The sequence below is a fragment of the Dasypus novemcinctus genome, chromosome 24 (assembly GCF_030445035.2).
Source record: "Dasypus novemcinctus isolate mDasNov1 chromosome 24, mDasNov1.1.hap2, whole genome shotgun sequence".
NCBI classification, from domain to species: Eukaryota; Metazoa; Chordata; class Mammalia; order Cingulata; family Dasypodidae; genus Dasypus; species Dasypus novemcinctus.
In genome coordinates, this window is record NC_080696.1 from 50720183 (window position 1) to 50745144 (window position 24962).

The 24962-nt window shown below is 46.2% G+C and overlaps 1 protein-coding gene across 7 annotated transcripts in view; it reads left to right on the forward strand.

Moving 5' to 3' along the window:
- Nucleotides 1-24962, forward strand: part of EYA2 (EYA transcriptional coactivator and phosphatase 2) — a 297037-nt gene that overhangs the window by 72518 nt on the left and 199557 nt on the right. For 6 of the 7 annotated variants that reach the window (XM_071211753.1, XM_004469912.5, XM_071211754.1 and 3 more), the window contains exon 2: nt 20900-21018. In XM_071211753.1, the coding sequence (XP_071067854.1) occupies nt 20910-21018 (109 nt within the window). In that variant the 5' untranslated portion in view covers nt 20900-20909. Of the gene's footprint in view, nt 1-15763; nt 15875-20899; nt 21019-24962 lie in introns of all 7 variants that reach the window. The other variant, XM_058287182.2, reaches the window with a different exon arrangement.

A 24962-nucleotide genomic window follows, 5' to 3' on the forward strand; every position in this document is an offset into this window, starting at 1 on the left:
TATGTAAAGCACCTAACATAGTATTTGGCACTTAATAAGCACCTTCTTTTTGAAGATTTATTTTTTATTTCTCTCCCCTTCCCCCCCATTGTCTGCTCCCTGTGTCCATTCGCTGTGTGTTCTTCTGCATCCACTTGCATTATCCAGCATCAGTGGGAAGCTGCATCCCTTTTTTGTTGCATCATCTTGCTGTGTCAGCTCTCTGTGTGTGTGGTGCCACTCCTGGGCGGGCTGTGCTTTTTTCACACAGGGTGGCTCTCCTTGCGGGGCGCACTCTTTGTGCATGGGGCACCCCTACTCGGGGGCGCCCCTGCGTGGCACGGCACTCTTTGCGCATGGCAGCACTGCACGTGGGCCAGCTCCACACGGGTCAAGAGGCCCTGGGTTTGAACCCTGGACCTCCCATGTGGTAGGTGGGCTCTATCAGTTGAGCCATGTCTGCATCTCAATAAGCAGGCATGGCTGCTTTTTTTAAAGGTTTGGCTCAGATGTCCCCCTCTTTCTTGTCTGTCTTCAGCTAGCTGGGTTTTACCAACAAGGGTAAAATTCCGTGATCCACAGTGAAATGCACCAGGAGGTTAGCTCTGGGAACCAGGGCCACCATCTGTTTTGCCACCACTGGTTTCCCAGGATTGTGATCCATAGTAGGTGCTTGTCAGTGTTTATTGAATGAATAAGTGAGTTAAATCCTCAAGAATATCTACAGAACTATTTTTCTTTTTTTAATTTCCCTAAAGGTTTCTCCCTTTCTTTCCTGTCTTTTTTCTGCCCCAGACTGTTTTTACTACCCCAGAAATTATAGACCCTGAAGATTGCTCAGCACTGATTTCAGCTGAGGCAACCTAACTTGGGAACATCAAATCTATTTTAGTAATTCCCTTGGCCTATTTTAGCCCCATAGTATACCCTTTTGGGGTTTGTTTAATTTGGTTAATAAAACAGTTTATTGTTAAATGCATGGAGAGAATGAGATCAGAGAAGGTCAAATACACATGTTCCCTCCAACAAACTCTATAATTAAGTGTGTGCTGGTCCATAAAAGTTATGATGCTTTTCCTGTCTCTAAGGCCAATTTTATAAAATATATTTCATGTTCTTCCATCAGATCTTTGGGCCTGAGGCATGATGTTAAAAAAACAGGTCAACTTAAGGGGTCTTGGGTTGACATGCTAAACTTGTAGATTTTGTGAAGAATCACTTCTCACATTGTCACAGTGAGTCATATTGAAGCACAGTGAAAATATCTACTAAAATTAAGAGTGGGTGTGTGACTGGCTATTTTCTCCAGTAGCGCCATTTTGAAAACTGCTCTGTTTCTGTTTCTCTACTGACCTCTGCTGTAGAAATGAGAGTTTTTGATTTGCTCAAGTGTGCATATAAATAATGAGAGCAGAGGTTCTTCAGCGGGGTAATTTTGGCTCTCAGGGACATTTGATGGTGTCTGGAGATGTTTTTGGTTGTCATAGCAATGAGAAGGTACTACAGGCATCTGGTGAGGAGAAGGGACAGGGATCCTCCAATCCACAGGCCAGCCCCCCCCCCGCCCCCCTCCAAAGAATTATCCAGCCCAAACCTCTATGGCAGCAAGGCTGAGAAATCCTGAGATAGGTAGGTGTTCTTTGCATTGTTGATTTAAAAAGCCGAAGAACTGTAAATAAGTTGAATGTCCATCAGTTGGGAAATGGTTAAATAACCTTTGGTACATCACTTCGATGAACTATTATGCAGCTGTTAAAAACAACTAGAAGGCTCTTTGTGTCCTAACATACAGCTTTGCCCACGCAGTATTTTTAAGTGGGAATGAAAATGTACACAGCAGAATTTTTGTTAAAATAAACTAATCTGTGCATTTGGTGACATTGGGAAATTTTGTATGCATGATAATGATATTGTGGCTATGTTTCCAAAAGAAATCCTTATTTTTTTTTTAGAGAGAAAGAGATTGACACGGAAATGTTTATAGATGAAATTATATTATAGGGATTTACTTCACAATACTCTAAAATGGGATAGGATTGGCCATGAGTTGGTGGTTTCTGGGGCTGATTGATGGCTACACAGGGATTCGTTAGATGACTCTAGGTATTTTTTGTATGTGTTCAAAATTCCCTATTAATACAAAGTTGTCACCCATCCACACTAATAAATGCATAGAAGAGAATCTGGTGGGAGATACATAGATAGATAGGCAGGCAGACAAATAGACCTGGATTTGGCTGTGTGTAACAGAAAACCAAAATAATAGCGGCAGAAATAACAAGTAATATGAAAGTCCGAGCTGACAGGGCAGCTCTGCTTTTTGAAGTCATCAGTGACCCTGACTTCTTCCACTTTTTTGTGTCATCATCCTTAAGATGTTGCCCTTTTCCTCATGGTGCAAGATTGTTCTCCATCACAGTGCGTTCTAGCAAGTAGGGAGGGCAAAAGGTGCAGGTTCAGCCCATTCCTCTAAGGGCATGACCTAGATGTTGAATGCATCACTTTTTTTTTTTTTATATTTATTTATTTGTTTGTTTGTTTATTTATCCCCCCCCTTGCAGCTTGTTCCTTTCTTTGCTCTATCTTCTGTGTCCATTTGCTCTGAGTTTTTTCTGTATCTGCTTGTCTTCCTTTGTTGCATCATCTTGCTGCGCCAGCTCTCGGCAGCGCACAGGCTGTCAGCTCTCCACGTCGCATGGGCCGTCAGCTCTCCACTGCGTGCGGGTGAGCCTGCTTTCACATGGGGGCCCTGGGACGCGAACCCAGGGCCTCCCATATGGTAGGCGTGAGCCCATCTGATTGAGCCACAGCCGCTTCCCTGAATGCATCACTTTTGATTCCATCCTGTTGACCATAATTTAGACACATGATCACAGAACTGCAAGGCATGTTGAGAAATGTCTTCATTCAAGAAGACCGTGCCCATCTAAAAACCAGGAGTTCTTTTATTGTAGAAGGGGAGAAGAGAGGATACGAGGATCACTTAATCTATCACCGTGTACCTTGAACTGTGAAAGACGATTAGTACAAACCAGTGGGATTATGGGAGACTTTATCCTTCCACATTATATGTTGCTCCATGAGCATGTATTTAATTTTCTGCTGTAAAAAGGAATTAAATATAAAAAATGCTCTGGATAAATGGTGCATGCATGATCATTGTCTATACTATCACATTTTGAGGCCATAGGGGCATTATTCATTATTCGTTTTTCACACTGACTGACTGCAGAGCAGCAAGTACAATTGCTGTACTAGCTGCAAAGGAAATGGCAGTGAACAAGACAGGCAAACTCCGGCCTTCAGAAAATGGACAAATATATATGCAATATATTTTAAGATAGAGATCACAACTGTAAAGACATAAAGGAGGGTAAGAGAACAGAGAGTGGTGCGATGGTTGGGGGAATGGGCTTGACAATGTGATCAGGGAAGGCATCTCTGTGGAGGCGTCATTTGAGAAAACACCGGAACAAAATGCGAGAGTGAGCCTGGAAAAGATCTGGGGGAAGAGTATTTGTGGCTGAGGAAACAGCAGCGCAGAAGCCATGAGGTGGGAGCCAACTCCCAAGGTTTGAGGAAATAGGAAAGAGGCCAGTGTCCTTGTGGGAGCGGGAATAAGGGTGGCACTTCCAGGAGACGCGGTTGGAGGGTGGGCAGGGCTTGCGTCATGCCGCGCTTTGTGTTAAATATTATATTAGGCAGTTTAGGTATTAGTCTAAGTCATTATGGCCAAAGGATTTTTTTTTCTTAATTATTTGTGATTATTTTCAAAATGTGGAAAAACATTCCATTGGGACAGTGTAATGTATGGAAAGAAATTTGCGCCTTCTTCCAGCTCTGCCTCTCATTAGTTGTGGGACCTGAGGAGATTTACTTAACTTGTTGGCCTCTTAGTTTTCTTTATTTCTACGTGTGGACCTGAGAGCTGTATCGTAATCTGTTTAAGACCTTTACATTAGTAAGTCATTTCATTGTCACAACAGCCCTAGGAGGTGGGGACTATTTTTATCTCCATTTGACAGGTGAGAAAATTGAGGCAAAGAAGTTAGGCAGTATCTTACATCTTGAGTAAGTAAGTGGTAGAGCCGGGATTTGAACCTATGCAGCTGCGCACCTGAGAAAACCTGCTTCATCACATCATTGTTTCTAATTCCTGCTGTCTCCACCCACCTCACAGGCTGGTCCAGAGAGTGCAGTGAAGAAAGATTTGTGACAGGGTTTGCAAGAATCTAAATAGCTAGGCAAATGTATCAATGTGATTGTAATACTCTTGAATCTCTTTCTTTAAAAATTGTATTTTTCCAAATTTCTAAATCTGTAATGAATTGATTCAGGCCATACGCATTAGTGAACAAAGCCGTTAGATGGAAGGTATATGGGGAACTTAGTGGAGGCAGGATGACCTCGAACCCACCGAGCCCTGCCAGCAGCACTGGAAGTGGCCCCTGGATGTTGGGACCTCCCGATAGGACGCATTGGAAGCGCTGGGCACCGCTTAGGAAGCGTTCTTACCCCCTGCCCAGATCAGCCTGAACCTGCTTGCGTTCCAGAGCTATTACAGACTGTGGGAAAGATGGTGGAAAGAGGAGTAAGGTGACCACCACCACGAGGAAGCAAACAGGGAAGTTCAGAACATGAGCCACAATGTAGGAAACTAACCTCGGCTCTTCCACGTGTCCATCGCCTGGGGAGGCAAGGAAGCGGAGGCTTTTCAGCATTAAATAAAAGGCACTATAAGCACATGTAATGGGTATCTTTGGATCCTGAATCTCATAAACCAACCTTAAGATGGGATTTCGAGAAATTTGGGGAAGACCGAATATGGTCTGGGATTAAGATGGTACAAGGAATTCATGTGAATTTTTTTCAGTGTGATTGAAGTGTGCATATTTTTAAATGTAGTATGGCACAGAGAAGAGACTTGACGTTTGGATTTGCCTTAAACATTTCAGCAAAGGATGAAATACACAAACCAAAAAGCTCAGTGGGGCATGTGTGGAAAATGCTGAAAAATGTTGAATCTGAATGACAGATGCCCAGTGATTCATTTCTCTATAGTCACTCTGCTTTTTCTTTTTTTAAATTTTCTTTTAAAAGGAAAAAAAAAAAAGAATTCTAGCCCTCACCATAAACCGTTTTCCAAAAAAAGGGAGAGGGCTGGAATTTTTTTAGCCCTCATTTATGAAATCATGTCAAATTGAGCCAATCTCCAAATAAGAAGAAAAACATTTAAAAACTCATAAATCATGGCATGGCTCATGCAATTTCAGGGTAATGATGTAATTAGAGGAGATCAGTCATTAGAAAAGATTAATTTTAAGACATCTGCTCTTGTCAGGGGCAGATGGTAGATGGGTAGAGCATGTAGGGCTGGGGCTTCAGCTCTGACTCTGCTACTTACAGTGGAGTTCAGACAAGTGACTTGAACTTATGATTCTCATTTTCCTTATCTGTAAAATGGGATCAATGTAAACTATAATCCATGTGGTGCAGCGGACTCCAAAGTGTGCTCACCAAACGCAACGAACGTGCCACAATGACGAAAGAGGTGGTTGATGTGGGAGGAGTGGGGTGGGGTGTGTGGGAACCTCTTATATTTTTTAATGTAACATTTTTTGTGATCTGTGTACCTTATAAAAAAAGACAATTTAATAACAAAAGAAAGGGATCAAATTTTCCCAACCTCATGGGCCGCTGGGAAGAAATTACAGGAGCTGAAACACAAGCGGTGCTTAAAACGGGCCTGGCTCTCAGCACTTAATATACGTGAACTCTTTTTTTTTTTTCAGTTTCATAATGGTTGGCGCTTCCTGAGGGGAGTACGCTGCAGGCAGAGTGAAGAGGCCTCTCTAATATTTAGTTTCTCTTACTCTTTCGCTAATATTTCTCTCTTATCCGTTTCCCCTCCCCACCCCCTCCACAAATTAAAACGCCTGCGATCCCAAGGCCTCAGAACACGGCTCTTCTAAATGGTTTCGATGGTTCGGCGTATCTGCAGCGGGCCGGGGTTGAGGCGAGCAGGAGAGAGGGAGGCCGAAGGGATGAGGGCGCGGGTGTCGTATCTGCTGAGAGGAGGGATGGGGCCTGCAGACTCCAAACGCCGCCTCTGCGCCCGCCTAGAGAAGGCGCCTCGCCGCAGCGTGCCCGGCTCCCGCCCCGCCTGCCGCTCGAGCACTTGAGCTTCCTCAGCTGTCCCGGCAAGGACACGTCCTCCCCCACAGCCAGAGTCCTTCACGTTTTGCTTTGTGCCTTCTTTTGTTGCTTGTGGGTTGGGGTGTGAGTTGTTTTTTGTGTGTTTTTTTAATAGCTGTGCATTAAAAATATTCTCTCAAGTTTGCATTTTGCTGCCGGGCCCTGCCCAACCCAACCAGAAATCTGCAGCGCCTGTGTGGCCCTGTCTCAGGCTGTCACAGCTCATTGCGTCCTTTTTTTGCAGACTGCCTCTTGTGGGCCTCAGGAATATTGGAAAACGTATGGTAAATTTAGGCATATGAACTTGCATAATGTAATTTTTAAAATGCCAAATCTCAAGAGGTCATATACTGTATGATTCCATTTATTTAACATTCCGAAAATGACATTTTAGAGATGGGAACGAATTAGTGGTTGCCAGGGTTAGGAACAGTGGGGCACAACGTTGGATGTGGCTATAAAGGGGTAGCACGAGGCAGATCTTTGTGGTGATGCAATAGTTCTGTATCTCGATGGTGGCAGTGGTTACAGGAATCTACATGTGACATAATGATACAGGGCTATGCCCACATTGTACCAGTGTTGATTTCCTGGTTTGGGTATTGTACTATAGTTACATAAACATAGGGGAAACTGGGTGAAGAAGTACCTGATAACCTACTGTAGGATTTTTGTGATTTCTTGTGAGTCTATAAACATCTCAAAATAAGAATTTAAAAAAATCTCATGAACAGGAAAACTGGATTAGCCAAATAATGCCCTCTTGTTTTAAAGACCGTTGGGGATAAGAGAAATGTAGTAAAAACTCTCCCATTTCCCAATTTTTTATACTGCACAAAGTTCACATGAAGGAGGCATAAGCTGGAGAGTTTAGTCTGGGACTGTGATTCTAGATCCATGCTAGTTTTCCTTTCTGACATGAGACTTCTCAGAAGTTAATCTAATTGGCTGGGAGATGGGTTGAGGAATAGACTTCTGTCGAGGTAGATTAAAATAATTGCTTAAGTCTTCCTAAGAGAGTTTTGGATAAAAACTTTCAGATGAGGAAAGTAGAACTAGTGCAAGGGGCAAGGAAACAGGACATTGGCATTGGGAATATAAATTGAAATATAATTGGCTACTCTTGGGTACAATTTGCAAATATCTTTTTACAGTTTTAAGCAGGTGTTTTAACATTGGGACATATCTCCTAGACAAACGTGTGCATAACCAAGAAAAAACTTGCCCAGTTCATTATGGTATTACTCATAAAAATGAGAAGTTAGGAAACCTGGAGAATGACCAGATGAACTGTGGTATAGCCATACCTTGGAATACTATGCAGCAATTAAAAAGAATAAGCTGGACCTGTGAAAGGACATGGCCTGAACGCTGAGGCATTTTATGATATTAGAGTGCAGGGCACAGGCTGACTATACCACCTATACACCTAGGTATTCGGGGTCACCCATTGATGAATTCTGCCTGTTAGGGCAGTGAATCCCACCTTAGCATGTTGACTTCATGGGAACAGGGAGCTTGTCTTTCTGATTCGGCTCTGTATCCTGTGTCTGGAACAGCTTGGCTCTTAGAAAGCACTCAAAAAAAAAAAAAAAAAAAATGAACTAAGTTAGTGAATGAGCAGCAACTTTCTTTTTGGAATGCAGTTTGTGCAGAATCAATGTTTAGTTGAATTCTAAATGACTGGTATCCTGACACATTGAATGAATCAATGAATTTAGTTCCACCTCTGTCCCTGCTTTATTTCAGGCCTTGGAGAAGAGACTGAAAGCATCTTGTTCACCTGGGGAGATGGTTCCCAGTGTAGGGCCGCCCTACCCCTCCCCTGCAATTTCTATTCAATGGCAACTTCCCAATTTTAAGAGGGACAAGGGGAGGGGCTTGTGACCCAGTCCTGGTCGCCTGTGGGTCTCGTCCCATGGCAGGTAGTCTGCCGTGGTGAAGGCCGCCCCTGAATTTCGCTGGCCGCACCGACAGATTATTTTTCTCTTACTTTCGCGCTGAACACCTAGGCTGTGATATGCGTGTTTCAGAATGCACACACAGCCTCCTGCGCCTGTGCTGCTTGGGCTGTCAGTGACCTTCACGGTTCCCCAGCCAGTGCTATTCCCTGGGACAAGGTGAGATGAGATGAGTACGGAAAAACATTTAAAAACTTTTAGAGCAATTATATGTCTGTTGAGTCCAACTTTTAAAATTTGGGACTTGTATTGTGCATGTCACTGTTTTCTTATTTTTTCAGTAATTAATTTTTTTTTTTTATTTTACAACATTACTGATTTGCAATGGATTGAGGAAAAAATACCAGTTTCCCCATAGATAGTCTGCAGAACGCGGCATTAATAGCTTAAAAAACAAGCAAAAAAAACAAAACAAAACCTTAAATGTCTCTGAGAGAATAGAACTCTGTTAATATATGGAAGACCGGCTTCGGGTGGAAGCAGGGTGGTTTCTGGAGGCAGCCTTGCCTGTGCTCAAAGCCACTCCCTATCACTGGGTAGCTCTGTGCCCTTGGTCAGGTTATTAACTTCCACTGGGCCTCAGTATCCTCAGCTGTAAAGTGGGGATAATGGGAAGCATACCTGGCTCAACTGATAGAGTGTCTGCCTACCATATGGAGGGTGCAGGGTTTGATCCCCCGGGCCTCCTGATGCGTGTGGTGAGCTGGCCCATACGCAGTGCTGTTGCGCATAAGGAGTGCCGTGCCTCACAGGGGCGCCCCTGCGGTATGGGTGCCCCACGTGCAAGGAGTGCACCCTGCAAGGAGAGCTGTCCCACCTGAAAAAAGACCAGCCTGCCCAGGAGTGGCCCTGCACACATGGAGAACTGACACAGCAGATGATGCAACAACAACAAAAAAGAGACGCAGTTTCTCACTGCTGCCAGATAATGCAAGCGGATGCAGAAAAACACACAGTGAATGGACACAGAGAGCAGACAATGGGGGGGGGGGTAGGGAAGAGACATAAAATAAATCTTTTAAAAATTAATAATAATAATGGCATCAGGTCATAGGATTGTTGAGAAGGTTACATGAGATAATGAGCAGGAAGGGCTCAGAGCAGAGCCTGCTCACGGGGAGCTCATAAGCTGTCGTCCTGCTTAGTGTCAAATCATCTCAAGTTTCTTGTTCTCACTTCTTTATTCCTATGTTTTTTTAAAATCACGTTTTCTAAACCTGGATTAGGTCTAAATATTTGAAATTAGGGTTGTTCTAGAAACCCCATGTGTTCCCTTTGCCTCCAAATGTGTTAGACATTAAGGAACTTGTGAGGCCTGGGGTTGTAAAGCTTCGTGTAGGTGGTCGGAAACCTGGTTTTCCCCTTTATCTGTCCCAGCCCTTCCTTGCTGTGTTGCTACCTGGGATACTTCTTCACTTATTAAAATACGGAGTGTGGGACAACTGGGTACCTGGGCCCATGGCTGAGATGCCAACTTGAGCTCTGTCTGGAGAACCACTGAACTGAAATGCTGATTGTGTATTTTATTGTATTCCTCAAGAATTGGGACTCTTCCCTTCCCTTTTGATACAGGTGGGGAGAGAAAGAACGAGAGTGTTTCCAAATAAAATTCGTTGCTTTTGGGGGAATGGATGTGGCTTGCGCAGTTGAGCACCTGCCTCCCACATGGGAATTCCCAGGTTTGGTCCCTGGTGCCTCCTAAAGAAAACAGTGAGCAGACAATGAACAGACATCGAGCAAAAACAATGAGCAAAACAACAAGCAGGCAACAATCAAAAACAAACGAGCAGGGAGTGGATGTGGTCCAAAGCAGTTGAGTGCCTGCCTCCCACACGGAGGTCCTAGGTTCCATTCCTGTGCCTCTGAAAGAAAATAAATAAGGAACAGACAACAAACAGAAAAAGGAAAAAAAAAATGAATGCAAACAATGAGCAGACAGATGAAGACACCATCTGGGGGGGGTAAATTTTAATAAATAAATAGAAGTAAAGTTGTTGCTTTTTATATTTTTATATTCAGATGGTTCTGGTGTCTTCCCCTCCACCCCCTTTTTCAAAATCTCCTCATCTTTAGGCATTAACAGGGAAATTTCCAGGCTGAATCTGGGGAAACACGTAGGAGCATTACCAGGAATTCAAGGGGTGCTGTGAAACCTTCCCAGTGGATTTGAAGTCACTTTGATTTTAAAAAAGAAAGGCGCGGAGTGCCGCCCGGTCCGCAAGCACCGCGGAGAGCTGACTCAGCAAGGTGATGCAACAAAAAGGGAGACAAGCAAAAACGCAGAAGAGTGCACAGTGAAAGGACACAGAGAGCAGACAGCACTCTAAAGGAAGCCACTGGGGGGGTGGTATTAAAAAAAAAAAAGAAAGGGAATTACTCGAACTTGTCCAGACTGAGGCAGAGGTCAGCAGTGGCAGTTTAGGGCTGTGGCCCTGGGACAGATGGACGTAGGTTCCAACATTGACTCCATAGTTAACAAGCTGTATGGCCTCCGGCCAGCTCTGTACCTTCTTGGAGCTTATTTCCTCATATGCACAATGAGCATAGAAATATGCTCTTGGAGTTATTCAATAAATCTTCCTCTTAAAGTTGTCTTGAAAAATGCACATAAAGGACTTACAAAAATACCTGCATAACTGCTCATTAAATATTAGCTGTCATTAGCAGATGTTATTATTGGAAATCATATTCCTTAATTTGGCCAATGCCTACTTATTGTGCTCCCTCTGTATTCCAAGCACTGGGAATTCGGAAGTGAATAAAGTAGATTTAAAAAAAAGAATCCCCGCATGCAAGAGGTTTACATTTTAGTGGGAGAGAGGGACAGTACGCAAGATAAATAAGCGTAGAGTGAAAAATGCTAAGGAGAAGAAGAAAGCCATGAAGGGCCCGGGGTCTGCGGAGGGGGTAGGGATTTCAGGAAGGGCGGCCGGGTGTGCTTCACGGAGATGGTGTTTGGGTACATACGAGGGAGGTGGTGGGGGAGGCATGTGGTTAGCCAGAGAATTTGGGGGGTCCCAGGGGAACAGCCTGAGCAAAGCCCTGAGGTGGGAGCATTGCTGGTCGGGGAGAGGCAAAAGGGAGGAGGCCAGTGTGGCTGGGGCCAAGCGAGCCTGGGGAAGGCCAGTCCCAGCCGGGGCGGCCGGGCTGCCTGGGGCCGGGGAAGGGCTCGGAGTCTTACTCTCCATAGGATGGGCAGCCATGAGAGCTGTGAGCAAAGGAGTGACGCGAGCTGGGCTGTATTTTAACCAGACCTGCCACACCTGGCCTCGCCGGTCGTGCCCTAGACAACCTGCACAACTGTACAAGGCAGGCATGAAATGGGATCCTTTGAGTGTAGACGCTTGGGCTGAGACAGACCAAGAGAACTAGTTAGGAGGCTCTTGCAATAAAACGGGCAAGAGACGCTGGTGGCTCGGACTGGGGCCGTAGCAGTGGAGGTCAGTTTTTGGCCATGTTTGGAAAGCAGAGCTGACAGGATACGCTGCAGATGGGATGTAGAGTATGGGAGAAAGCGGGGAGTCATGAATGGCCCTAGGATTTGGGGCCATCTGCAGGAGCATCTGGAGGTGCCATTTGTGGAGATGGAGAGACTGTGGGAGGAGCTGGAATGAAGGAAAGCAAACATCAGGGGTTTTTGAGTATACACTTGACATCCATAGGCTCGAGTATAAAACATCCAAGTGAGAAGGCAAGGCAGCTGATTTCTTGCATTCAGGGGAGGAGGTCCAGAATGGAGTTACAAATCTGTAGCGACAGTAATAGTGTACCCGAACCAGCCTGAGGCTGGCCTGTCACAACTAAAGGTTATCACTCACTGGTCTAGCTCAGAGCTTTGCTCTGCCCAGGAAAACTCAAAAATGCTCTCCTTCCCCATTTGTATCAGCAGAAATGACCGAGAGCTCCATCCAGACTGGTTTAAGCAAAGATAACCAGCTCCTGCGCTTCCGAAGGCCAGAGGCAGAGCTGGCTGAGGGACGGCTGGACTCGGGCCCGGGCAGTCCTCAGTCCTGGTGCTTTGCCACCCCCTGGGGTCATGACGTTCTCAGGCCCCACGGGAGGCAAGGTGGCCACCAGCAGCTCAAGTGGACGGCCGCCAGGTTCACGTCCAGTGGAAGAGAAAACCCCTCTTTGCCGGCAGCTCCGACTCCCACTGGCCCCGGTGGTGTCCTGTGACCACCACCCCTGAGCCGAGCACTGTGGACAGAGGGTGAGAGATGCCCCACCCAAGCCACGAGGACTGAAAGTGAGGGAGAGGCGGTTTTCCAAAAGAAAGGGGGGCAGTACTGCCCGAAGGCCCACCAGGCCAGCGTGCCAGGAGCCCGCTCCTCGCGCCACACTCCTTCTTAGGTGATGACTGTCTTCTCTAAGGTGTTGCTCAACGTTTCTACGACCCCAAGGGCATGGGGCCAGCAGAGCTTAAAGAGATAATAGCTATAATTAAGGAAGATGGGAGCCTTTGGATCGCTTCTCCTTTCTGGGATGGCCTGGAGGACAGTAGCAGTCGTTCATGGACTTCTGACCTTGTCCTACCTACAGAGCTAAGCTGGAAAGAACTGAGTAACCCAGGGGACTCAAACTCCATGCCTAAAGGTGCCAGGCAGGTAATGCAAATGGGGTCAGAGTTAAGCTAGTGACTGTGGCAAACTGGGGATAACTCAGCCCTGTAAAAGGGACAGCTTGCTGTATCTGGCAGCTGGCACAGTGTTAGGCACATAGCAGGGAGTCTAAATATCAGATAAATGACACATTCAATCAGCAACACATTTGTTCATCATCCAGCAAATATTTATTTAAAAGCTATCAAGGGTCAAGCCCTATAGGCAATTTGGGGACTGTAATGGTGGGCAAAATAGACATGGCCCTTGCCATAGGAGAGCTTACACTCTGGTGGGGGAGACAGACAGAGACTGATTCATGTAGAAACACCTGTAGACATTGTTAAAGTGACTGGCATGTGAAAGAGGTAGGTGGACCCGTGGAAGCTGCCACAGGGAATCGCCCCACCCAAAGGCTGAGCTGGGGGAATTTGTGCTAGAGTTGAAACCTTGAAGAATGAATAGGAGGGAATGGTGTTACCACCAGAGGGAACAGAATGTGCAGAGACCCTGTGACAGGAGAATGGGCCAAACCATTAGTGACAGTGAGAAACGGGTGGGGGGTGGCGAACCGAGCCAGGTCACGCCAGCCTTGGCTGCTATGTCCCAAGCACAACAGAAAGCAATCGGAGGATTCTAAGTAAGGATGAGGTGAGGGCAAGGTGAGATTTACGTTGCAGAAGTTCCTCGAGCTGCTGTGCAGAGAATGGTCTGGAGAGAGGCCCCAGTGGTGCCTGGGAAATGTGCGCGTTGCCTGTGGCACCCATCCAGGTTAGAGGGGGGGTGGCTTGGACCTGGGCAGTGGCCGTGGAGGTGGAGAGCAGATAGTGGGTTCCAGGAGTGTTCAGGAGGTGGATTTGACAAGACCGGACGATGGCTTGGGTGGGATGGTTGAAGGAGAGGGAGGGGCGGGTCAGTCCTGGGCTTGGCTGTGAGCGACTGCACCTGCTGAGGTGAGGGGGCCTGGACGGGGTGGGGGGGACAGGCAGCAGATGCACGTTGACTTCAAATCCAATGGGGATGTTGGGAGTGGCCAGAACTGGCCTGGTTTGGGCCACAGCTGCTGTCAGTCCAACAGCCTGTCGTTGCTGCCAGCAGGTTTGAGTCGCTAAGCCCTTGAAAGATGCTGGGAGCTGGCCCTCTCTAAGGTCCCCTTGGCCGACTGGCCATCTGTCCTCTCCGTCCAGCTCCCCCAGCAGGCAGGGCTGCTGTCCTCAGCCAAGGTAGCCAGTGCAGTGTGCTTGGGGGCACAGAAAGGTGAGCCCCCCGCCCGTCTGGGACCCTCCGTCTGCTTCTGATCCGTTTCCAGCCTTTGAAGTCTCTCCCAGCCCCCGCTCTCCAGCTGTCATCTCTCGGGCTCCTCCGGCAGCCCCGTGCTCCCCCGGTGCTCCTTGGTCCCCGGGGATGGGAGTGGTGACAAGGTAACAAATGGCGCGAGCCGCCCGCCGCAGCAGGCCAAGGAGGAGGCCAGAGGGCGGGGGCTTTCGAATGCTTCTTTCTTCCCACGCTTCTCGGCAGGTTGGGGAGCAGCGGGGGCACGGGGGGTTTTCAACAGCGCCACAGAAGAAAAACGTTCAAGGCGACTCCCAAGTCCTTGCTTCCTTCCCCTGCCTCCTGGAAAGGGAGGCTGCCCGTCTCCCCCCCAGGCTCTGCTAAGCCTGGCTGACTTCTCTTCTCCCTCCCCTGCAAAGAGAATCAGCTGCACTCCTGTTTCAGCTAATTGTGAGGAAGAGGGAGGGACAGGGCCATGAGAAAAGCCTTCCCCCCAAAATTGCAGAAGAACCCAGCTCTGCCCCTCAAACCACAGCAGGGGCCGGTGGCTTCCTGGTGAGCCTCAGGACAGTTCCCAGGGTCTACCTGGAATGAAACTGTGTGTTTCCAGCTTTTGTCTGTGTGAATGGAAATATCAGCTACTGTTTTGAGCACTCACTCATGCCTTCTTTTACTTAATCTTCAGGATAACCCAGGCAGGGAGAGGAGGATACTATTATTTTCTCCATCTTTACACAGAGAAGTTAAAGAACGTGCCCAAGGTCACACAGCTGTTAGAGAAGTAGCTGAGATTTGAACCCCTGCGGCCAGATGCTCTGGCCGGGTCGTTTAGTGGACTTCGGAGCTGAATGGGCCCTGGGTTCAAATTGTGGCTCAGTTCTACTTGCTCTACTTTGATTAAGAGCACAGACCCCCTGGAGCCAGATTACCTGGTTGTGAATCCTGCTTCTGCCACTAACTAGCCGGGTCACCCCTGACCCTCAGTCTCCTCATCTCTACCTCCCTCATAGGATTAAGTGAGCCAGTCCCTGCTTGGAGCAGAGCCTGACCCCAAAGTAAACTCTCTTCTAGTGTTAGCTATTTTCATTTGTATTACCTGTAAAATGAGTGCTGTTATCAGGACCAGGTTAAGACCTTCAGAGGCCTCCAAACCCCTGAGATCAGCCTCCCTCCCCTGCTGCCACATGTAATTCAAGAATGAAACAACATGACCCTTACAACACAAACCTCACTTGTGCGCTGAAATTTTTAAAGCTTCGCTTTAGGTCCCCGTGGCAGAATCTGGGGAAGTTGACCAAAACGGAACGTGATCCATGTTTTCTCGGTGCCTGGGCTCTGCTTAGCCCTAAATCTGCCTTTCTGTCGGCCTGTTGGGAAATCCAGGGCAGATCATTATATCTCCCGCGGTGGATGTGAGAAGGAAAGGAGGTCACGTAAAAGTGAGCAGGAAAATTGCCTGTGATAGATGCTGGGGAAATGAAAGCCACAGCTAGAATTTTTGGAAGGGCTTCCTTAACTCTTGAAACTGAGTTGGCTTGAGTTGTTCCTATGCCTACCCTTTGTGGTTAATGGTTTGCTTCTGCAAGACAGCAGTGCCTGTGGCTACCACTGGCAGCAGGAGAGGACGGTTCTCAGGTTCGTAAGTCAGGGTCCTGTTTACTCTGGGAGGATTGATGTTCACGTTGCTTTGGCTTTGTTAGGGCTTTTTGTTTTGCTGCAAAGGGTGATACATTTGAATTACTATCCTTTGAATTTCAGATCTTGCATTACCTACCAAAGACCCAAGCTCAGTCAGCTATTTCTGTGTCGTCCTTTTTGGAGTCAGTACCATGCACGTCAATTTTGGAAGGGCTGGACTGTGATGCGTTGGTGGGTGAATCCTTTTACCATGACTGTATCTTCCTCTCTGTCTCATGATGGCTTTTATTTTAACTGTTGAAGTTAGGACTGCTTTCTTTTGTTTGGTGTTTGCACCGTGTAACTTTTTCCAATATTTTACTGTCAACCTTGATGTGTTTTATTATTTGGGAGGGTTTCTTGTAAAAAGCATAGAGTTAGTTTTTTAGAAAACCCAGCCTGATAATCTTTGTCTTTTAATTGGAGTATTTCGTTTGTTTACTTTTGTCCAATTTTCCTGGCTATAATCACAGATACCACAAAATGGGTTGGCTTAAACAACAGGAATTTATTGGCTCATGTTTCTGAGTCTAGGAGAAGTCCAGAGTCAAGGAGTCAGCAAGCCGACGCTTTCCGCCCAAAGACTGTGGTGTTCCGGGGCCGGCCGCCAGTGCCCTTGCGTCTCGGCCCTTGTGTCACATGGCGCGGTCCTCTCCTTTCTTTTCGGGGTTCCTGTGCTTTCTGGATTCTGGCTCCATCCCATTGCTTTCTCCTGTGGCCTTCTCTGTAAGTCCACTAACAATAGGACTAAGACCCATCCTCATTCTGTTGACCACACCTTAACTAAAAATAACATCTTCAAAAGGTCCTATTTACAATGGGTTCACACGCACAGGAATGGATTAAGACTGAGAATGTGTTTTTCTGGGGTACGTAAGTCAACCTAGCCCGACATTTAATTTAATATAATTATGATAAATTTGGGTTAAAACACACCCTTTTATTTTTTCCCATTTGCCCATATCTGTTTTTTTTTAAAGATTTGTTTTTAATTTATTTGTCTCCCCTTCCCTTCCCCCCCCCCAGTTGTCTGCTCTCTGTGTCCATTCGCTGTGTGTTCTTCTGTGACCGCTTCTGTCCTTATCAGTGGCACTAGGAATCTGTGTTTCTTTTATTTGCGTCATCTTCCTGTGTCAGCTCTCTGTGTGTGCGGCTCCATTCTTGGGCAGGCTGCACTTTGTTTTGCGCTGGGCAGCTCTCCTTATGGGACACACTCCTTGCATGTGGGGCTCCCCTACGGGGGGACACCCCTGCGTGGCACGGCACTCCCTTGCGCGCATCAGCACTGCGCGTGGGCCAGCTCCACATGGGTCAAGGAGGCCCGGAGTTTGAACCATGGACCTCCCTTGTGGTAGGCTGATGCCTTAACCACTGGGCCAAGTCTGCTTCCTCATATGTTTTTTCTCTACTTTCTTGCCTTCATTTGGATTAATCAAGTGTTTTTATTATTCCATTTTTCTTCTCTATTAGCTTATTAGTATACCTTTTTTATTATTCTTTGAGTAGTTACTCTAAAGATTATACCATGTACCCCTGATATATACCAAAATCTACCTCAAATGAGTACTTTTAATACTTCCATTGTGTGATCTATGTATCTTTTAAAAATAAATAAAAAATATATTTTAAAAAATACTTCCAGGACAATGCAGAGTCCTTAGAACATGTTAACATGCTTACCCCCTCTTACTTACATATTTATATCCTTTTGTTACACTTTATTCCTTCCTGAATTTTCATACTTTCAAAACCTCTTTGGTCGTGCAGGTCTACTAATGGCAAATATATCAGTTTTGGTTTGTTTCATTTTTATTTTATCTTAATTTTTAAGGGATAGTTTCTGGTTACCATCATTTCTGTTGAGAAGTCACTTATCAGTCTTATCATTTCTTATTTCTCCTCTAGCTGCTTTTAAGATTAATATATTCTTTTATACATGCAGTTGACTATGATGTTACTAGGAGTGATTTTCTCTGTATTTATCCTGCTTGGGTTTCACAGAACTTCTTGATTCCATAGCTTGATGTCTTTCATCAGTCTTGGAAAGTTATCTACCAGTTTCTCTTTAAATAGTGTTTTTGATTTACTTTCTCACTCCTCTCCTTTTTTGGCTTCTATACATGTATACTAGATATTTCACCATGTCCCTTGTGTCTCATGCTGTTTTACCTATTTTCCAATTATTTCCTTGAAATTTGTCTACTGATCTATCTTCCAGTTCACTAATCCTTTCTTTTACTATGTCCAACCTGTTGTTCAACCCAACTTTGAAGTTTAAATTTCAGTTATTGTGTTTTTCAGTTGTAGAATTCCCATTTGATTTTTTCCCAAAGACCCTGGTTCTCTAGTAGCACTGTTGATATTGAATCTATTTTCTTAAACTTATTATCACAGTTATTGGAGAATGTATGTTTTATAACTCCAAAATCTAAATCTCATGTGAGTTTGTTTGTTACTCTCTCTCTCTCTCTCTCTCTCTCTCTCTCTCTCTCTCTCTCGCACTTTTTTTAATGATTTGGTCTTGTCTCTTTGCAAGCCGGAAATGTTTTATTAAGTGGTAAACATTGTTATGAAAATTGTGGAAACTCTACCATGATGACATCTCCAAAAGAAAACTTACATTTCTTCTGACAGGTGGTGATAGTGGAGGCAAATCACTCTGATCCAGTAAGGAATTCAAATGCTTCAAGACAGGATCTTATTGATTTGCCTTACTCCAAGGGAGTAAACCTGCAGGGGTCTCATTTAAAAGCCTGATGTATTTGCAGAAGCTCCTCATCCTTCATGGGATGTGAACTCCAATTCTTGCCTCCCAGCACTGAGAGATTGCCAAAAGCTCAGCTTAGTTTCCTGGCTTTTTAACTAACCCCTTCTGTTCGGCTTCTCTGCCTCTCTCACTCCACCCAGCTTGGGTATCAGCAAATGCCTCAAAGCTAATAACTGTCAAAAATATCAGGCTCGCTTCTCTGTGGTTCTCATATTTCTAGGATCATTGCTCCTTGTGTCCTTACTGCCTGGATAGTCCTGCACTCCAAATTTGTCCCTCCAGTCCAGTGAGACTGGAAAACTCCAAGGCTGCCACTTTTTTCTTCTTTACTTATAAATTGGCAGATGTCTTGAGGGGAGAAGTGGTAGAGAAGGTCAGTCCATTTCTCATCTCTCTGGGATCTTGGCCTCACAAGTCCTGACTGCCTTGGCTGTCCTCTGATGCCTTAAAACCAATTTTTAATAGCTCTTATTTTTTTTTAATCAGGGTGGTAAGATTGAACTAAGAGAAGCTATTCCATTATAGCTGAGGGTGGACGGCAGTAAGTTTAATAGATGCTGGGGAAAATTGCTTCATTTCTAATATTGGAGAAAAACGCAACCTTAGGCCATAAAAAAAACCAGATTTCAGATGAATTAAAGACTTAAGTATGAGAGGTAAAATTCTGAGTAGCTTAAATGGAAGAATTTTTAATAGCCCATAGTTAGGGAAAGAATTTTTATACCTAAAAAGAAGAAATTTTTGGGCAAAAAAGTAATGATTTGTTTTTATTCTACAAAGGACACTATGAATAAAGATAACAGACAAATGACAAATTAAGAGAGAAGAAATTTGCAGGATCTCAAACAAATGGTGCACGAAATAACCAGACTCCACAACTGAACTGAACTGAAGCAAATCAATAAGAAAAGAAAAGAAAGAAAAAAAAAGGAAATGGGCAAAAATAAAGGATATTAATTAATATAGTAGGTCCCAGAAATTCATATGGCCCACAATTACATAAATAGATCCCCAAGCTCACTAATAATCCTAGAAACACAAATTAAAACAACCATGAGATGCTTCTTTCTACCCATCAGTTTGGCCAAAATTAGAAAGCTGGGCAATGCCAAGTGCTAACAGGAATGTATGAAACTAAAACGCTTATGCACTTCTGGTGGGGATATAGATTAGCGCAAGAGTTAAGAAAAACGGTTTGCTAATACTTGGTCAAATTCAATTCCCCATGACCCAGAAATCCTCCTTCTTGGGGGTGAAAAAAAGTGTGTGTATGTGTGTGTGTGTGTGTGTTTACAGAGAAGTTCTTAAAGTGGACCATAGGGTCTGGATGCAGCCCTGTTTAGGTTAGCAGCGATAAAGGCTACCTAGCAGTTCATTGCTAGGGCAGTGCGTAAATACAATAGCATAGGCTCTCAAAGTAGGACTCTAGCCACAGGTTAGATGTCCATTCATCAGCTTGTATGCACTTTAATATCATGGTGTTCCTTGGGGAAAGAAAAACACACAAAAAACCCTGGTGAATAGATGAGAATCTGAGTTTATAACCTCTGTGCCACCAATCAGTACATTCTGTTTTATTAATACCATGATAACTGATACTGCCAGGAATGGCCTTGTGATGCTGATATGCTCTCAATAAATTTAGCCTTCCTCCAAGGACAGTTCGAATTAGTGTTAAACGTTATTGGTTGTAGTTTAATCCTTTGAAATTTGCTACACCGCATAGTGCGTTGTGTAGCTAAACCACTAGCCTCATTAACTAACCACGGTGGGTAGAGTTTTATGGGGAATCCTTTCTGCCATGGTGCTAAGAGTTGGAAAAGTTTCCAGTAAAAATTGAAAGAGACCCCAGAAGCCTCGTCCCTGTTCTCTCCTCCCCCATAACATTTTGTCAAAAGCGTGAGCCCTTCGGGGTCCATGTTTTCTTCCTCGATAGGGACCACAGGGACGGACTGGGGAGTTCGCTGCCAGTAGGACTTGTTAGATATCGCCGATGCCGTTTTGAGCCTTCCTCCATCTGCGGAAGTAAAATATGTCATTTTTTCACTCCCAACCACAGTAAACGACAAGTTCTCTCCTTCTGGCTTTCGCGAATCCAAATCCAAATGCTCCTTCTTTCCCTGTTTCTCCCTTCCTCTCCTGGCTCCGGCTCATTCAGATGACATTTAAAAGAGACCATAATGTAATTTTTCTAATGGCAAAATACAGTATGAAGGAGGGGAAAGTTTTAATCAAGTGGGTGTATTCTCCAGAGGGAAACAAGTACTTCATTTTAATTCCTCATTTCCCTTTGATGAAAACTTTAGTGAATTTTTATTATGTGGAATTTATAAGAAGGCTGGGTTTAGGTAATCAGCTTTAATATTTATACTCTTAGGGAAAAAATGGGAATCATTAGTAAACATGCATAATTAATGAATAAATTACATTTTCCCTTTGTTTTCTTTCAGGTACAAGGAAATGCTAGAACTAGTGATCTCACCCAGCCGTACTGTAAACAGCAACTGTCCAGATAAACTGAAGCCTGACCGCGCTGGCGCTGATGTCCGGGCCCTGAGTGACCTCGAAGGTAGGCCCTCCTGGTGTGAGTTTTTGGGGGCCTGTGGTTGGCTCTCACCCCGTGGAATAGTTAGGAGACGTGTCCTTTCAAAAGTACTGTTTCTCCTTCCGCCATTTAAATTGTTGCCTCTGGAACCAAAACTCTGCTGTACATCGTTAACATTTTGGGCTAGTCCTTCGAGTTAAAAGCGTGCTCGTTAGTGTTCTGAACTTCCTTTCTTGCTCTCCAGTTCCGAGAAACGCTGGCCTGTCCCCGTGGTTCTGAGCCCACTGAAGGACAGTTGCTCTGGGCCCTGCTTCCCAGCCCTGCCCTGGGTGTGTCCCGCAGGCTCTTGGTCTCCAGCTCTAGGCTCTGTCCTCTCGGCCCTCTCCTGCAGTCTCCCCATTGCAGGCGGCTTGTTGACGGGGTTTGATGCAAGGCAAGAACTTGTCTGCCTTTTGCTTTCAGGTCGGGCTGAAGTCAAGGAAGCAGAGGAGAGTTAAATCTGTTTAAAAAATTATTGGCAAATGATGTAGCCAGACTAGTTTTTGCTAGAACAATTCCAGCTATTGTTTGCTCGGTTTGGGATCTGTCAGCCTTCCTGGTCGAGCTGGGAGTTAGCACAAGGCATTAAGCTATTATGTTTAACCATTGGGCTAAGCCCATCGGGCTTAACCCTTTCTGTGGCCGGCTCTGGGATTGGCTGCTGGTGATCTGCCACCCTGTCTGTCCTTTGCTGCCTGCGTTGGATGCCTGCTCATGGGGCACGAAGGCCGTGTAACTGTTGTGCAATCCAGAGGAATGTGTGCCTAGTCAAATGTAACGTTGCAAGGAATTTGCACTTAAGCAAATTCAGGCTTCTGGAGTTTTCGGAGCTGTCCCCAAGATAATATCTTTTCACCTGCATGTTGATTCTGAAGCTGGAAGGACCCTGCTGGAAGTACCACCAAGGAGGCCCTGGGGTCCCAGGCCAAGGCTGAGGGTGGGGGACACTCCCTCCTTCTTCCTGGCACTTTGGAGCATTAGGGAAACCACCTGGGCCCTTGGAGGGTTTGAGAAAACTTACTGAACCCCATGCAGAGGCAGGCATCCTTTTTCGGAGTGGAGGCAATTGATCAACCTAAGACGGTCTTCCCTTCAGAGCCAGCAGAGAGAGGCGAGGGCAAGGGCTGCTGAGCGAGGATGAGCCAAGCCCCGTCGCTTCCCAGCCCAGTGATAGAGCCAACTGTTTAACCTTTGTGAGCCTCAGTTTTCTCGCCTGTCAAAGGGAGTTCCACAGTGACCCACTTCACAGGGTGCTGGTTGTAAGGATTAAACGAGGTGCTCTTATGCCAGGTGCCTGGCACATCTGGAGGGCATGGTGAGTGGTTAGACTTTCTGTTCCATTGTCACTCTCTTCTGAATCAGATAACCACCGAGAATGCAAACCTGCGACTGCAAACTGGCAGCCCACAGCCAGGGCTGGCCCTCGGATATGACTTTGTTTCACACCTGTTTTAAGGAAAAAATGAGTTTGTAAACATTGGGAGAGTTTGTATGAAACTCTGGATTTCTGGTTTCTCTTGAAATGCCCAGTGCGGCCCACGGTCTCGGCCGGCCCCCTTTGACGGAAGCCGAGGGGGCCCTGTCCCTTGGACGGGGCATGGATTCTGTCATTGCCACGGTCCCTGCCGCTCCCTTCTGCCCTAGACAGGGCCACGTCACTCATTTATGAGACCTACCTGGCCACTGCAGGCATTTGAGTCTGTGGCCCCCTGGATGGTAGCTGGGAAAGAACATGGCAATGTCGGGCTTAAAATGGTGCCCTTTGGAAGAAGGTGCTTCTCCATCTACCGTCTCCGAGTCCCTGGGGAAAATGCAAGGAACTGGTCCCAAGAAGTCAGACCACAAACCATCCTAGGGCTATTTTTCTATCTCTGGGTTGCTTTGCTCAAGGCAAAGGTCAAAGCCAGGGTTTGGAATGCACTGCTGTGGCCTTGTGAGTGATTTTTATGAGCACATACTTGGTGCTGGACACTGTAAAAGGCAAAAATAAATCATCTTTATTCTCTTCCTCTTTCCTCCTTCTCTTCAGTAATAGCAAACACTTGACACTTACTCCATGCCAGACTTTACAGATACTAACTCATTTAATTCTCACAACTCTCAGTTTGCAGATGAGAAACTGAGGCACAGAGCAGTTACATGGCTTTATCCACGGGACACAGTTAAGAGACAGAGCCAAAATATGAACCTAGGTGATCGGCTCCAAAGTCTGTGTTCCTAAACAGAACATTGTTCTGTTTTGCATTTGAATGTTACAGCCCTATTAGGCTATGAGCCCATTTTACAGATCTGGAAGCTGAGGCATGGGGAAGGTAAGTAAGCAGCTTAAAGTCACAGAGCTAGGGGCAGAGCCTGGAGTTGGACCAAGGCACTCTGGCTCCAGTGTTTCCACTTCTAAATCAATCATTCGGTTTCTTGCCAAGCTCTTTAGAGCCTCCAGACCTCAGGTGTCCAATCCCCCCACAGCAGTGGGACCTCACAAACACACGGTCTCCTTTTTGTGACTTGGAGTCGTCCACACCCTTTCCACTGCCCTGGGGCAAGCTGCTGCTGTGGCAGAGGCTTTGGGGGAGAGACTGATGGGTGGAGAGAGTTTGCTCCCAAGTTCGGAGAAAGCAGGGCTGGCGGGGTCGGTCACTCAGCTTTTCCTCCTCTGCCCTGGGGGATGGGCAGTGAGCTCCAGCCTGGAGCGTGGGCCCCCAGGGCCAGCTAAGCAGCTTGTCTTCCTGGCCTCCTGGCTTCCCCAACCACTCTGTCATGGTGTCTTCCTGAGTGACTTCAGGTGCCCAGCATGAAGGACTCTGGAGAGGCAGGAGCCCTGCGTCTGGAGAACTTGGACCTGAGAAGCTCTCAGAGGCTCCCATCGCATTCCCCGCCCTTTCCTCCCCAGCTGTGGGGTCCTGGGCTAGTGGCTTAGCCTCTTTGGGCCTCGGTTGTCTCATCTGTCAAATCGGGGTAATTATGGTACCACCTTCGCTGAGTGGATGTGAGGATGAAGTGAGAACATGGAGAGTGTTTTTAAAAAGTGTAGAATAAAGTCTGAATCCCTTGCCCTTGACCCCAAGGCTCTGCTTGTCTGGTGCTGCCCGCCTCTCACCCTCAGCCTCTCCTCTCTCTTCCTGCTGCTCTGCTGGCAAGCAGGAACCCGCCCGCCCCTGCGGGCGCTGCTTGGAGCAGTCTTCCCCAGTCTCGCAGCCTATTCCTTCACCCTTCAGTTCTCTGGCTCGTGCGTCGCCTCTTCCGAGAGGCCTTTCCTACAGAAAGGAACTGTTCATTCACTCACTCATTCACTCACATGTTTATTCAGCCACGTGCCCAGCATTGTTTTTTGTTTTGGGTTTTTTTTTGTTTTTTAAATTTATTTTATTTTATATATTTCTCTCCCCTTCCCCCCCGGTTGTCTGCTCTCTGTGTCCATTTGCTGTGTGTTCTGTGTTCACTTTCATCCTTGGCAGCACCGGGAATCTGTTGTCTCTTTTTGTTGTGTCATCTTGTGTCAGCTCTCTGTGTGTGCAGCGCCACTCCTGGGCAGGCTGCGCTTTTTTCGCGCAGGGCGACTCTCCTTTAGAGGAGCGCTCCTTGTGAGTGGGGATCCCCTACGCGGGGGACACCCCTGTGTGGCACGGCACTCCTTGTGTGCATCAGCACTGTGCGTGGGCCAGCTCACCACATGGGTCAGGAGGCCCGGGGTTTGAACCCTGGACCTCCCATGTGGTAGGCGGATGCTCTACCCATTGAGCCACGTCTGCTTCCCGTGCCCAGCATTGTTTAAATACTAAAGGGACAGCACAGAAAACTCTGCCATCATGGAGTCTATACAGGGGTGCTGGCAGAGCACGAGGCTGACAATAACAATAGACATGCCAAATGCTTGTTGGATGGATACTACAAAGAAAACTAAAGCAGGGAAGGAGAATAAGGAATTTTGG